Source organism: Telopea speciosissima, chromosome 9 (assembly GCF_018873765.1).
Source record: "Telopea speciosissima isolate NSW1024214 ecotype Mountain lineage chromosome 9, Tspe_v1, whole genome shotgun sequence".
Taxonomy (NCBI): domain Eukaryota; kingdom Viridiplantae; phylum Streptophyta; class Magnoliopsida; order Proteales; family Proteaceae; genus Telopea; species Telopea speciosissima.
Window position 1 is genome coordinate 8,968,722 of NC_057924.1, and position 12,398 is coordinate 8,981,119.

Below are 12,398 nucleotides of genomic sequence, written 5' to 3' on the forward strand. Positions count from 1 at the left end.
TGAACATAAAGCCCCCCCCCCCCCCCCCCCCGCCCCCTACTTTTTTTATTTTTTATTTTAATAAAAACTTTTGGTAAGGTTGGCTCTTTGTGTAGTTACCCATCTAAGTAAAAGGAAATGACCAATTAGGCAAATCAAAATGGGACAATGAAGTTTTTGGTATGCCCACAAGGAAGCCTTTTTGCATTAAAGACAACAATACCTAAGTTTACCAGAAAAAAAAAAAAGTCTAAGGACAAGATTTAAATCTTAGTATTTGTCATCAAACCATGAGAGAAAATTTCATTATATAGTCGTTATATGCTTCTACACCTTTTGAAAGGAATATCTATTAGTAAAATAGGTGAGGAATCACAAGAAAATGCCCATTTCAAGGGTTTCTTAGTTTCTATTTTATGTGGTAGTCAAAAGAATGCCATTGTTTTCTTTGTTTACTACCATTACATTTTGACTGCAATTAGGCTTCTTGATATAGACTTACCATGAATTTCAAAATATTGGACAATTGCATTCAAGTGCCATAAACATGATTTCAAACCTAGAAAATTTACTTTCATACAGATAAACAATATAATTCAACTCATACTACTTTGGATATACATAACAATATAGAATAAGGATCGAAGTTCTTTGTGGGGGAGTGTGGCTTTGGTGAGTGCGAGGCTAATGAGAGCACGTGTATTGCCATTATGGAGATTGGGATTTCCACCTTTCATGGAGGCGGGTGATCATTTCGCCCCCCTTCCCCCTCTGTGTCTGGGTTGGGGGTATACCTCGCCACAGAGAAGTTTTCTCCATAGAATAATCATGAAACATAAGAAAGATCCATCATTTATTGAAAAAAAAAAGGGAAGATCTACCATGCCCTGACTTCCCAATGGTCTAATTAAATCATTTTTTGACAATAATAACCAGACCACTTGATTTGATTGTTTAATATTTTGGTACTTGCAACAATTTGAATTACTGTATGAAAGTGGTGTCAATATTTTCACACAATACTAGTAACATAGAAGACATCTCTATTTTTTCCTTTCGGATGTTTAGAATCACCACTATTTTGTTTTGAGATCGTTTTAACCATCAAATGAAATGTGAATCACCAACCGTCCTCTCTATGAAGCAAGGATTACTCCTTGTTCTATTGGTGTTTCAAAATTTTTTTTCTTCTCCATATTACCATTTCTCTAGAATCTACATACTTACATGATTCCCAAACTATGATGACTTTACAAAATGTAAAAGCTATAGATTCTTTTCTTATCATGCCTAACCTTCCGTCCAATGCCTAATTTAAGCATATAATTAGGCAAATGATCAATTCAAACCATCTTTTACATATCCAATGGTCAAAATTACCACATCAATTTCCAACAATAATTCGGAGCCCAAGACCTTAATAAAATCTAGCCTTTACAAGGCAAACCACCAGCATTCCACAATACTATAATACCTCTTAAGATCCTGATAATGAACAACTAATCGAAAACAACTTTTGGAACTATCCAATTGCACAAAAAGGAAAAGGACTATGTAACTTGTGGCCCATTTTGATCAAGATCGAAGCTATTAAATCTGCAACGTAATATTGATCACTACTGCTGCAATCAATCTCTGCTGGATCCATTATAACCACCAGAACCAAAATCTTATAGTCAATTTTGACTCCATTTTTCCCTTCTGATGCTCGTTAATGTCATTACAACTAATTACCTTCTTCTAATAAGAGGTTAGTAAGATACTCGGTGAGAGCTGATCATTTTTTTCTGAGTAGAGTAGAAACTCTTCCTTGAACCTGAAAGCGTTCTGGATTTTCCATCCTCACTCCGAGGCCTATCTTGGATCTCTGTTTCCTCCTCTATCCTTATGTTTATTACCTATTACTTTGTTGAGAATTAAGAGGTATTGAGATGTTGGGAGTTATAGAGGTATAGTCTCACTTTGGTTATCTGAAACCTTAGATGTAACTTAATATACCCTTGAGTCATCTCTACCTAATGCTTTAAGGTTTTGGGTTAGATCCTCCATTGATATTTAATGAATTTTCTCACTTTAGTTAATATAGTGTCAGAACTAGGTCCATTTATGTTTTTCCATATGTATGCCAATGTTTTATTAGGCCGGCCTACACATGAGAGGTGTTAGAATTATAGAGATATATATAGTCCCACATCATTTATCTAGACCTTGGATATGTCTTTTTTTGATGGGGACCTTTGGACATTTCTTAATATATCTTTAAGTCATCTCCACTTAATGCTGTCAAAGTTGTATTAACATTTAACATAACTCACTTAAGAGTAAAATGCAAGCTTGGGTTTCCTACTCTTTTCCATGTTAATTAATGCAATGCGAGATTTTTTTGTTTCTCTTAATGGGATGGGGACGATGTCAAATGGGTTAGCTAGGAATGGTGGAAAATATTCTTATGAATATCCTCAGTCCCAAGTGTGGCCGAGCGTCTGGCTCGTCTTCAATGAGGAGATAGCCCAATGAGGCATCCAACGTCTGGGCTGGTTAAACGCATGTTGAGATACATGCAGACAGACATCCCGGCACACACCCAGTCAGCCTAGCCGATGGATGCTCATTGGGCACTCATTAGGCACGCTACTCATTGGAGAGGAGCCAGATCCCAGTGGTGCCAGAAGCCCCATGTACAGCGTATGACAATTTTATAATTGAAATTGGAAAGGGGGAAAAATGTTGGAAGAAAGAAGAAGCAAATGAAATGAATATACCTGAAGGATCCCCTGTTCATAGGGTAAGCATCAATGTGCTAATGCTGTAGCATCTCTTTTTATTTTCTCCTTTACTCTTCTCTCCATAACAATGACAGCATAATAAGCCCAAGTAAATAATAAATGTTGGAACAGGGGATATGCAGTGTTACTGTTTCCATCATAATGAGAAAGTTATCTCCTGTTGAAGAGCTTCATCTAACCACCTCTCCAAGTTGGCCATCAAATAGGGATTCAATCTAAACATGAAGAACACAAAACTCCATCACCATCAAGTCACCCTTCCTCACCAAACTCACCAAACTCATCACCAATGAACAAAGCAAAAGAGGTTCTACCACAGTAGTTGTCAGTTCATTTATAGAGCAAGATCCTGCCTCTCTAGAAGATGAATCTCAGCCCCCCTTGAGAGGTTTTTTCATAATAAGAGCAGGTTGGTTAGGCGTAGGCATCAGTGTTTCATTCTCCAACATGAAAATAACACTTGACATGGTTGGCCTATCTGATGTACTTTCTTGTACACACATCAACCCAACTTGGATGCACCTCGAAACTTCATGAGCAGGATAGGAATCATCCATTGATGAATCAATTATCTCCAATGCTTGACATTCTGTCCACAAGCCCCACACCTGAAATTGTTCCATACAGTAATCATCTGAACATAAGGAATGAGAACTGAAATTATTTGCAGCAAGATTGTAAATAAACAAAATAATTACTTGTTCTATTAATCTCAAAGAAAGATTTTCTTCATGAAAATATAAACTGTTATTCTTACCACTAATAATCTCCAATAATACAAAAACTGTTATTCTTACCACTAGTAATCTCCAATAATACAACCCCAAAGCTAAATACATCCGACTTTATTGAGAAAAGCCCATGCTTTGCATACTCCGGCGACATATAACCACTACAACAACAAAAACAGAGAAGCTAATTAGGCCAATAGAAATAAGATAATGTTTTGTGAGTGTGTCGTGTTAGAAAAACAACGCAGAAGAAAACAAAGGCAAAGAGAAAGCACACACACAAGACACAGATTTTTATGTGGTTCACCCCCAAGAAGGTAGGCTACATCCGTGGCATAGCGATAGTCCTAGATCCACTATTTTTGTGAAGAAAATACAAAACCTGCTCTCTCACAACTCTCACAACTTTCACATCTCTCAAGTTTGAGAGCTAGGGTTTTTGAAAACCTAATTCTGGAAAGAACATCTTTGTTGAGTTGGCCTTTGGACACTGACGTAGAGTAGTCAATTCAAGTGCTGCAATCCTTCGAAGAACCTGCACTTGTGGGAAACCCTAAACCCTCTTGGGTGTATTTGATGAAACCTATATATTGCTTATTATATGGTCTGGGGATCCAAAAATTTTGTCGGGCTTTCCTCATTGTCACCAGTTATTTCAAGTTTCACTTGACTGTAGGAGCTGTAAAACTCAACACAACTCTGCTTCTCTTTTGATAGGTTCCTCTCAATAGTGGGCTTGAGGAAAGGTGTATAGGATCCAAATTTGGTTGAAACCATGGTTCTAAGTATCGGTATTGTATCGACCGTATTGGGCGATACGTACCAGTTTTGCTAGTCACCGATATCGATACTGTGCCATTACCGTATCAATAGCACAGTACGGCCAAGGGGTAAAATGATTAGAAAACTTGTTTTTTTAAGGAAATTAAGGGGTAATTTTGTTCGATACAGCTGATCCAGGTCGATACTGTATCGGTATCATATCGGTTTTGCATGTTGCTGATACCCGTTCCGATACATGCACTAAAACCATGGTTGAAACTCACTTGAGCGGGGTTAGGTACAGACAAGAGAAAACTAACAACTGCATAGTTCCTGAACTGGGCTTGTCTTTTTTGTTTTTTTTCCCTTAGCCCCTGTTTGTTTTATTGTATAATTTTCCATGAGTATTTTCATCTATGTATTTTTTTTTTTTTCCTATTTTTTCAATGCCTTTCCTGCATTTGTTAGATACAAATAGTTGAAAACCCTATTTTACAAAAATATTATCCTTTTCCATCATTTTACATGAAAACAAACTTATCCTTACGAAAAAGAAGGAAGGATAGAAAAGCTTACCATGTCCCAACCACTTTGGTTGTATTTGCTTGAATTTGGTTTCCTCCAAAAATTCTTGCCATACCGAAATCTGAAATTTTGGGGTTCATCACTTCGTCTAGCAGCACATTGCTGGTTTTCAAATCTCTATGAATGATTCTCAACCTGGAGTCTTGGTGAAGATAGAGAACACCTCAAGCAATTCCAACTATGATTTCAAATCGTTTTCTCCAATCAAGTAATGCCCTCTTACTTTCATCTGTACAAAGTATTGCAGGAAATAAGTACAAATCGAATTTTGACCATACTAAGAAGAAAGAAATTAAAAGAGAATTTTCAGGCAAAGCATACCGAAAATGAAAGAGTCCAAGCTTTTGTTGGGCATGTACTCATAGATTAGCATCTTTTCTTCTTCATGGACACAACAAGCTAGAAGCCTAACCAAATTTCTATGCTGAAGTTTGGCTATCAGTAGAACTTCATTTTTAAACTCTTCCGTTCCTTGTCCTGAATTCTTGGATAGTCTTTTGACAGCAATCTCCTTTCTGTTGAACAGCTGATCATGGAAATTGAGATCAAACCAATGACCCGTTCAATCTGTAACCGATTCTATTGATACAAATTGATCTTAGAAATATAAAATTGATGATGCATGGGAAGAGAACCCACCTTACCTTGTAGACAACACCAAAACCGCCTTCTCCAAGCTTGTTATTGGGAGAGAAATTGTTCGTGGCAGCTGCAACAACATCTAGTTCAATGAAAGGTAATTCTGATTTCGTTTCATTGTCTTCAAGCTCATTGATTGAAGAAAAGTTTTTATATCTTCTTGAACTAGTTTTGAAATAAAAAAATGAACCCGCCAAGCGTTCGTCATCGCTTGTCAATTGAGCCTAAACAAGTATAGTTAACATTATTAGAAGTTGCTTGATACTGTGGTTTGATACTGTGCTTGATCGTTGTAAGGATTTTTAAATGTAGAAATTGCAATGCCACGAAGACGATGAACTTTAAAGATGGAAGGAACAATGAATTGATGTATACAGACCTGGCTCCACTGCATCCACACGAAATCATATATTCTTAACCATAAGTTCGATTTTTAGGAGCAATTAGTGTCGTTGAAAAGGTCAGGTCGTATAGTATTCAAAGGTAAACTGATTGGGTAAATTGTTACCCAAAAAAAAAATAAAAAAATAATTGGGTAAATATTTGACAAAAAAAATATTCAAAAGTAATTGTCTTAAGTATAGGGTCCAACTGATAGAAATTTACAAAAAGTAGTAGTTAAATCAAACCATTTTTGCACCATTTTCTAGGACATGATTAGTGATGATAAAACACATTGATTTATGAAGTTTGGGAACAAAATGGAAAGAATGTGAGTTTGCACATAAGGGCAAATTGGTCATTTTAACCAGGACAACTCTTAATTTTTCTTGATTGAGATTTCCAATGAGATTCTAGGACGATCCTAAAATCCTCAAGATGACAAAATTTGATGTCCACAACCATCTCCACTTAATTCCTTTTTGGGATAGATTCCAATGGTAATTTGTGGGTTTTCTCATTTTATTTAACATAGTAATAGAACTATGTCCGTTTGTATCTTTCCACTTGTACAACAACATCTCATTCCATCTATATAAGAGGAGATGTTATGTTGTAGAAGTATGATCCCCACATTGCTTATCTGCGACCTTGAATGTATCTTAATATATCCTCAAGTCATCTCCACCTAATGCCATAATGTTTTAGGTTGGACCTCTCAACTAGTATTTTGTAGGTCTCCCTATTTTTTCCCCATGTTTATTAATACAATGTGAGATTTTTTTTGGGGGCTTTGGAGGGGGGGGGGGGTATGTCAATTCAAATATGTTAGCAAGGAATGATGAAAAATTTTCTTATCATAATTGAAAGTAGAAAGGGGGAAAAATGTTGGAAGCAAGAAGCAAATGGAATGAATACATCTAAGGGTCCCCTATTAAAGGGGTAAGCATCAATTTGCATATGCTATAGCATGTTTTTCTTTTCAACTCTCCTCTCCTCTCAATGACAAGGATAAAGAGCACAAGTAAGTAATACATGTTGGAACTCAAAACTCAAGCTGATTAAGAACACCATCAGCTCAGCAGCTCGTAATCAGTGAAGCCCTGCAGATCCACCATTGTCAGCAGGGCTACAATCACAGCGTATTGGATGACTCTATCCATCTGTATCCCAAGGCTTAACCTGCGCGTTTCCCTCCATTAGTTAATTCTCTAAAAATGGTAAGTTCAACCACTAGTAAAAGAAATGGCTAAGCAAGCTCGATCAGAAGGGGCTATGCAGTAGTCCTACTATATATAAGAAACATTTGCTAGATGAAATTTAAAATTTCACAATCAGGGGAAGGCAAACAACCTGTTATAGAGAATATATTTGCTACTTTATCGAGGATCTACCACAGTCATTGTCACTTTATTTATAGAGTAAGATCCTGCCTCTCTAGAAGATGAATCTTGTGCCTTGAGAGTTCTTTTCATAATAAGAGCAGGTTGGTTAGGTGAAGGCATCGTTGTTTCATTCTCCAACATGAAAGTTACACTTGACATGGTTGGTCTATCTGATGCACTTTCTTGCACACACAACAACCCAACTTGGATGCACCTCGCAACTTCATGACCAAGGTAAGATTCACCCATTGATGAATCAACTATCTCCAAAGCTCGATGTTCTTTCCATAAATCCCATACCTAAAATTGTTCCATACAATCATCTCAACATAAGGAATGGGAACTGAAAATATTTTTGCAGCAAGAATCTTAGGGCGTATCCAGTGCATGAGACTCCCACCACTGTGGGGGGGGGGGGTCTAGGGAGGGTGATAATGTATGCAGTCTTACCCCCGCTTTCTGGACTCGAACCCGCGATCACTTGGTCACAATGGAGCAACCTTACCGTTGCAAGGCCCGCCCTAATTTTGAAATAAGAATCTAAAGAAACAAATATACTAACATGTTGTATTAAGGTCATAGAAGGATCTTCATGAATATAAACTCTGTTCTTCGTGCCACTAATGATTTCCAATAATAATACCCCAAAGCTAAATACGTCCGACTTTATTGAGAAAAGCCCTTGCATTGCATACTCTGGCGGCATATAACCACTGTGCCATATTAAAAACAAACAAACAAAACAGAATTGATTAGGTCCATGAAAGTAGCATAATATTTGGTAAATATATCGTAAGTGAGTGGATTAGATATGATCCAAATTGACATTATGGCATTAAAGATAAACAACATTCCTTTTGAAATGTGATTGGATTGTTGTAGAAACTGAAACCTATTTATGAGGAAAACACAACAAAATGGAGATAAAAACAATGAAACAACCTAAAGATACACGTGGTACGATAAGATGCCTACCTCCAGGAAGAGATGAGAGTAGTTTTCACTAACAATGGAGAAGGGTCACATGCTCTCTTTCTGACGCCTATATGTGTTTTCAAAGAATTTCTGTAACCCTCATAACCTCCATAACTAAAAAATTCAAGGGAAAACATAGAGATTCAATCTCCAAAACAACCCCATCTAAACCCTAATTTTTTTTTTCAAACCTTACTTTTAGCTCTTATGTTTCATTAGGTTGATTAGATTGACTTGATTGGCTGTAACAATCAACACAACCCTGGTCCATTTTTAATGGTTTCCTCTCAAACGTGGGCTCCAGGAAATGTGTAGGATCCAAATTTGGTAGAAACTCATTTGAGAGGGATTGGGCATAGACAAGAGATCGTAAACTAGCTAGTGCATAGTGGATCCAGCTCCTCTCCAGGGAGCGAGTGGCAGGGGGCATCCAACGGTACTAGGCCGTTGGACGCATTGGAATGTGTGCTGGGCACATATCCCCGTGTGCCCTGAGGCCTAGTGCTGTTGGATACCTCCTTGGGCACTCCCTAGGGGCTAGGGTCCATGGAGAGGAGCCCGACGCGTGAGTAGTTCCCTGAACTGGGCTTGACCATTTTTCTCAGGAAAAATATAAGGAAAGGAAAGCCTTACTATGTCCCAACCACTTTGACTGTATTTGCTTGAATTTGATCTCCTCCAAAAATTCTTGCCATACCGAAATCTGAAATTTTGGGATTCATCTCTTTGTCTAACAGCACATTGCCAGCTTTCAAATCTCTATGTATGATTCTCAATCTGGAGTCTTGGTGAAGATAAAGAACACCTCGAGCAATTCCAACTATGATTTCAAATCGTTTTCTCCAATCAAGTAATGCCCTCTTACTTTCATCTGTACAAAGTATTGCAGGAAATAAGTACAATTAAATTGAATTCAACCATAATAAGAAGAATGAAAACACAATTTTCAGGTGATATTTAGTGAAGCATACCGAAAATGAAAGAGTCCAAGCTTTTGTTGGGCATGTACTCATAGATCAACATCTTTTCTTCTTCATGGACACAAGAAGCTAGAAGCCTAACCAAATTTCTGTGTTGTAGTTTGGCAATAAGTAGAACTTCATTTTTAAACTCTTCCGTCCCTTGCCCTGAATTCCTGGATAGTCTTTTAACAGCTATCTCCTTCCCATTAAACAGCCGACCCTGGAAATTGAGATCAAACCAATGACCCATTCAATCAGTAACTAATTCTATTGTTACAAATTGATCTTAGAAATGTAAAACTGATGATGCATGGGAAGAGAAGAGAAGTCACCTTGTAGACAACACCAAAACCACCTTCTCCAAGCTTATTATTGGGAGAGAAATTGTCTGTGGCAGCTGCAACAACATCTAGTTCAATGAATGGTAATTCGAGATTCGTCCCATTGTCTTCAAGTTCATTCATTCCAGAAAAGCCACTAAGCGGTTGTTGTCGCTGTTCAATTGCTCCTGTTCGAGCATAGTTAACATTGTTAGAAGTTGCTTGAATACTATGGTTTGAGTAAATTACTAAAACCATAACAGAAGTAGTTCCTTTTTTCTTTACCTTTTCTCTTCTTCTTCTGCAAACGGTACACACATGCAGCAAAGAGAAGCAGAGACAGTACACCCACAACAAGTGACACCGTAAGAATCACCACTCCCCGCTTGCTGTGAAGAAATCCTTTATCTTTTCTTGCTCGTGAAGCTACACATAGATTAGATAAAACCATCATCACGAACTCGTACTGTTAGAACAAACATTAAAGAAAACACTAATAGAAACAAAAACAGAGCAAGATGACAGTGATTTAAAGTGCTTCACACATTGAAAAACTCGTACTGTTAGAACAAACATTAAAGAAAACACTAATAGAAACAAAAACAGAGCAAGATGACAGTGATTTAAAGTGCTTCATACATTGAAAAGGCTCCTGTCCTGCAGTGGCGGGAGCTGGAGCGTCCAGCCCATCAAAACCACAGCAAAAATAGGGGTAGGATGGTCATTTCCCAGGTAGGTCCCACTTGGGCCCCATATGTGAAATGACCACCCCACCCCCTGCTTTTGGGTGGTTTTGCTGGGCTGCACAACCAGCTCCCGCCATTGCAGGAAAGGAGCCGAATCCCCAATATGGTGTGCTACATCAGTGAAGCTGAAGATGTTTTACTACATTTGGCGGTAGTATTCTCTCCTAGAAACCTTAAATCAAAAAACCCCAAATCTCACACACTTTACAACAAAGCGGGTACTGAATATAAATACTCTTCTACCATCATAGATATCCCAAAAAAAAAAAAAATTCCATTCAGATCGCCACCAAAAATATTTGACTGGGTCATTCTTCTGGACAAAATTTTGCTGCTACACTAGTAGAAGGAATGTTCTTGCTACAAGACTGACAGTCAAGGAAATGGAATCTCAAGGGGTATTTTAGAAAATAGTAAAACTTAGGAAGGTATTTATGAATCCAAAGAGGAAGTGAATTATTCCATTTCCTTGGCTCCTAGCCTTGTAGCATAAACATTCCTACTATAAGTATAGCAGCAAAATTTTTTCCATTCTTCAAAACTCCGTATACAAGAATCCAGAGACATACATAACACATATCCATCCATAGGCCAGAATTCTTATCGTACTTTAAAAGCTTAGAAATAGAAGACGGAAATAATTGAAGAAATAGAATTGATGTATGCATACCTAGCTCCACTGAATCTACACGAAGGAAGAAATCTTGGCCGCCATCATTATAATATCGAATGTCCGTCAAGTTGCTAAACCAAGCAACGCAACCACTGCCGTCGCCATTAATATCTGCAGGGGCGTAAGCGGTGCAAGAGCAGTTCTTCAAGCATTCTCTCTCGCACTCCTTGAGACTCAAACTCTTGTCGACTACGGACATAGACGTGTCGGGAATCTTCACGTCTACAAACTTCAGGAACCCGTCTCCCTTCCCGCATCCAAGCGGTCTTTCCCTCACGCAACCCTCTGACCATTCCGTCAAGTACCAATCACTCGGAGACTTGGGTTGGAAACTCGGCAGACACGAGCACTCCACCGAGTCATCTGTGCGACAAATCCCGTAGGCCCCACAGTGTCTATAGTAATCGCATCTCTCGCCGGGCTTCGAATAGAATATACTCCATTGACGGTTCCTCTCGATCCACGTCGTTCCCTGAACGGCCCCGGTGTCATTCAACACATATCTAGAGAAAATGGAGGAATTGTAATTGTAAAAGTAGTAGATGAGGTAGACCTCGTCGGTGTTGTTAACGAAGTCGTAACCGAAGATGTAGCTTTCGGTCATCTCTGGTATCCCGCTCATCCTTTGACCGTTCCAAGAACCGGCTCTCCAGACCGGGTTCGACCCCTTATACAAGACTAGCTGGGGTGACCCTCTTGGGTGGAACCCGTAAGAGTAAAACCCACGGCTAGGGTCGTCTTTGGATTTCCAGGATGTCAGTACCCGGTTCAGACCGGTTCTCCGGTCCAACCCTAGTTTCATACCAGGAAGCCATATGTGCGTCGGATTGTCGAAGCTTTCCCACAGGATCTTATTCCCGGTGTCGCCGCCGTATAGAACCAGGTTACCGGAGTTAAGGAGCTTCAGAACGGTGGTGTTGGAACTTAAGGAGACATTGGTGGACCAGAGAGGATGTCTCTGATCACCATGGGAAGAGACGATGAGATTCCCATCAAGAGCAAGGGAGAGAACTCCGGAAGAATCGTTGATTGGGTTGTCTCTGTTGGCAACCCAAACCACGGTGATTATAGGAATTTTATTGTACCAAATCCCGACATACCTGTAACTAGAATTTCCAGGGCTAAAGAATCCCAATGCAAAATTGCTTCCAGTGGAGACAATGATTTGCCCGTCGGTGATGGATTTAGTTTGGTTTAGGGTGTCGGCGCCGCTGCCGGAGGAACAGAACTGGAAGAGGAGGAGGAGGAGGAGGAAGCATAACCATGTCAACGTGGGTAGGAACATGGCATCTGATGAAGCGAAAACAAAAAATATATAATTAACGAATACGAAGACTATGGTGTATAGAGTCAAGCTTCTAGAGTACTTACTGAATGCATCTCCGTAAATGGCATTCGGAGTAAAGTTAGGTGATAGGTTCCAGAAGGGAGAAATGAGAAAAAGGGACAGAGAGAGAGAGAGAGAGAGAGAGAG

General features: G+C 38.9%; 1 protein-coding gene and 1 long non-coding RNA gene across 2 annotated transcripts in view; both read right to left on the bottom strand.

The window, feature by feature from the left end:
* Positions 1 to 4,800: 4,800 nt before the first annotated feature.
* LOC122639972 lies at positions 4,801 to 5,350 on the bottom strand. Its single transcript, XR_006329608.1, has 2 exons — positions 5,165 to 5,350; positions 4,801 to 5,072 (listed from the first exon to the last, which is right to left on the bottom strand). It is a non-coding gene; the product is annotated as an uncharacterized LOC122639972 (long non-coding RNA).
* A 1,892-nt stretch (positions 5,351 to 7,242) lies between these two features.
* The window catches only part of LOC122638606 (G-type lectin S-receptor-like serine/threonine-protein kinase At1g11410), a 29,432-nt gene continuing 24,276 nt past the window's right edge, over positions 7,243 to 12,398 (bottom strand). The window contains exons 11-18 of the mRNA XM_043831469.1: positions 10,922 to 12,135; positions 10,061 to 10,065; positions 9,791 to 9,971; positions 9,518 to 9,693; positions 9,195 to 9,405; positions 8,857 to 9,094; positions 7,811 to 7,961; positions 7,243 to 7,548 (exon numbers count right to left, since the gene is read on the bottom strand). Coding sequence (XP_043687404.1) covers positions 7,243 to 7,548; positions 7,811 to 7,961; positions 8,857 to 9,094; positions 9,195 to 9,405; positions 9,518 to 9,693; positions 9,791 to 9,971; positions 10,061 to 10,065; positions 10,922 to 12,135 — 2,482 coding nt within the window. The remainder of the gene's footprint in view (positions 7,549 to 7,810; positions 7,962 to 8,856; positions 9,095 to 9,194; positions 9,406 to 9,517; positions 9,694 to 9,790; positions 9,972 to 10,060; positions 10,066 to 10,921; positions 12,136 to 12,398) is intronic.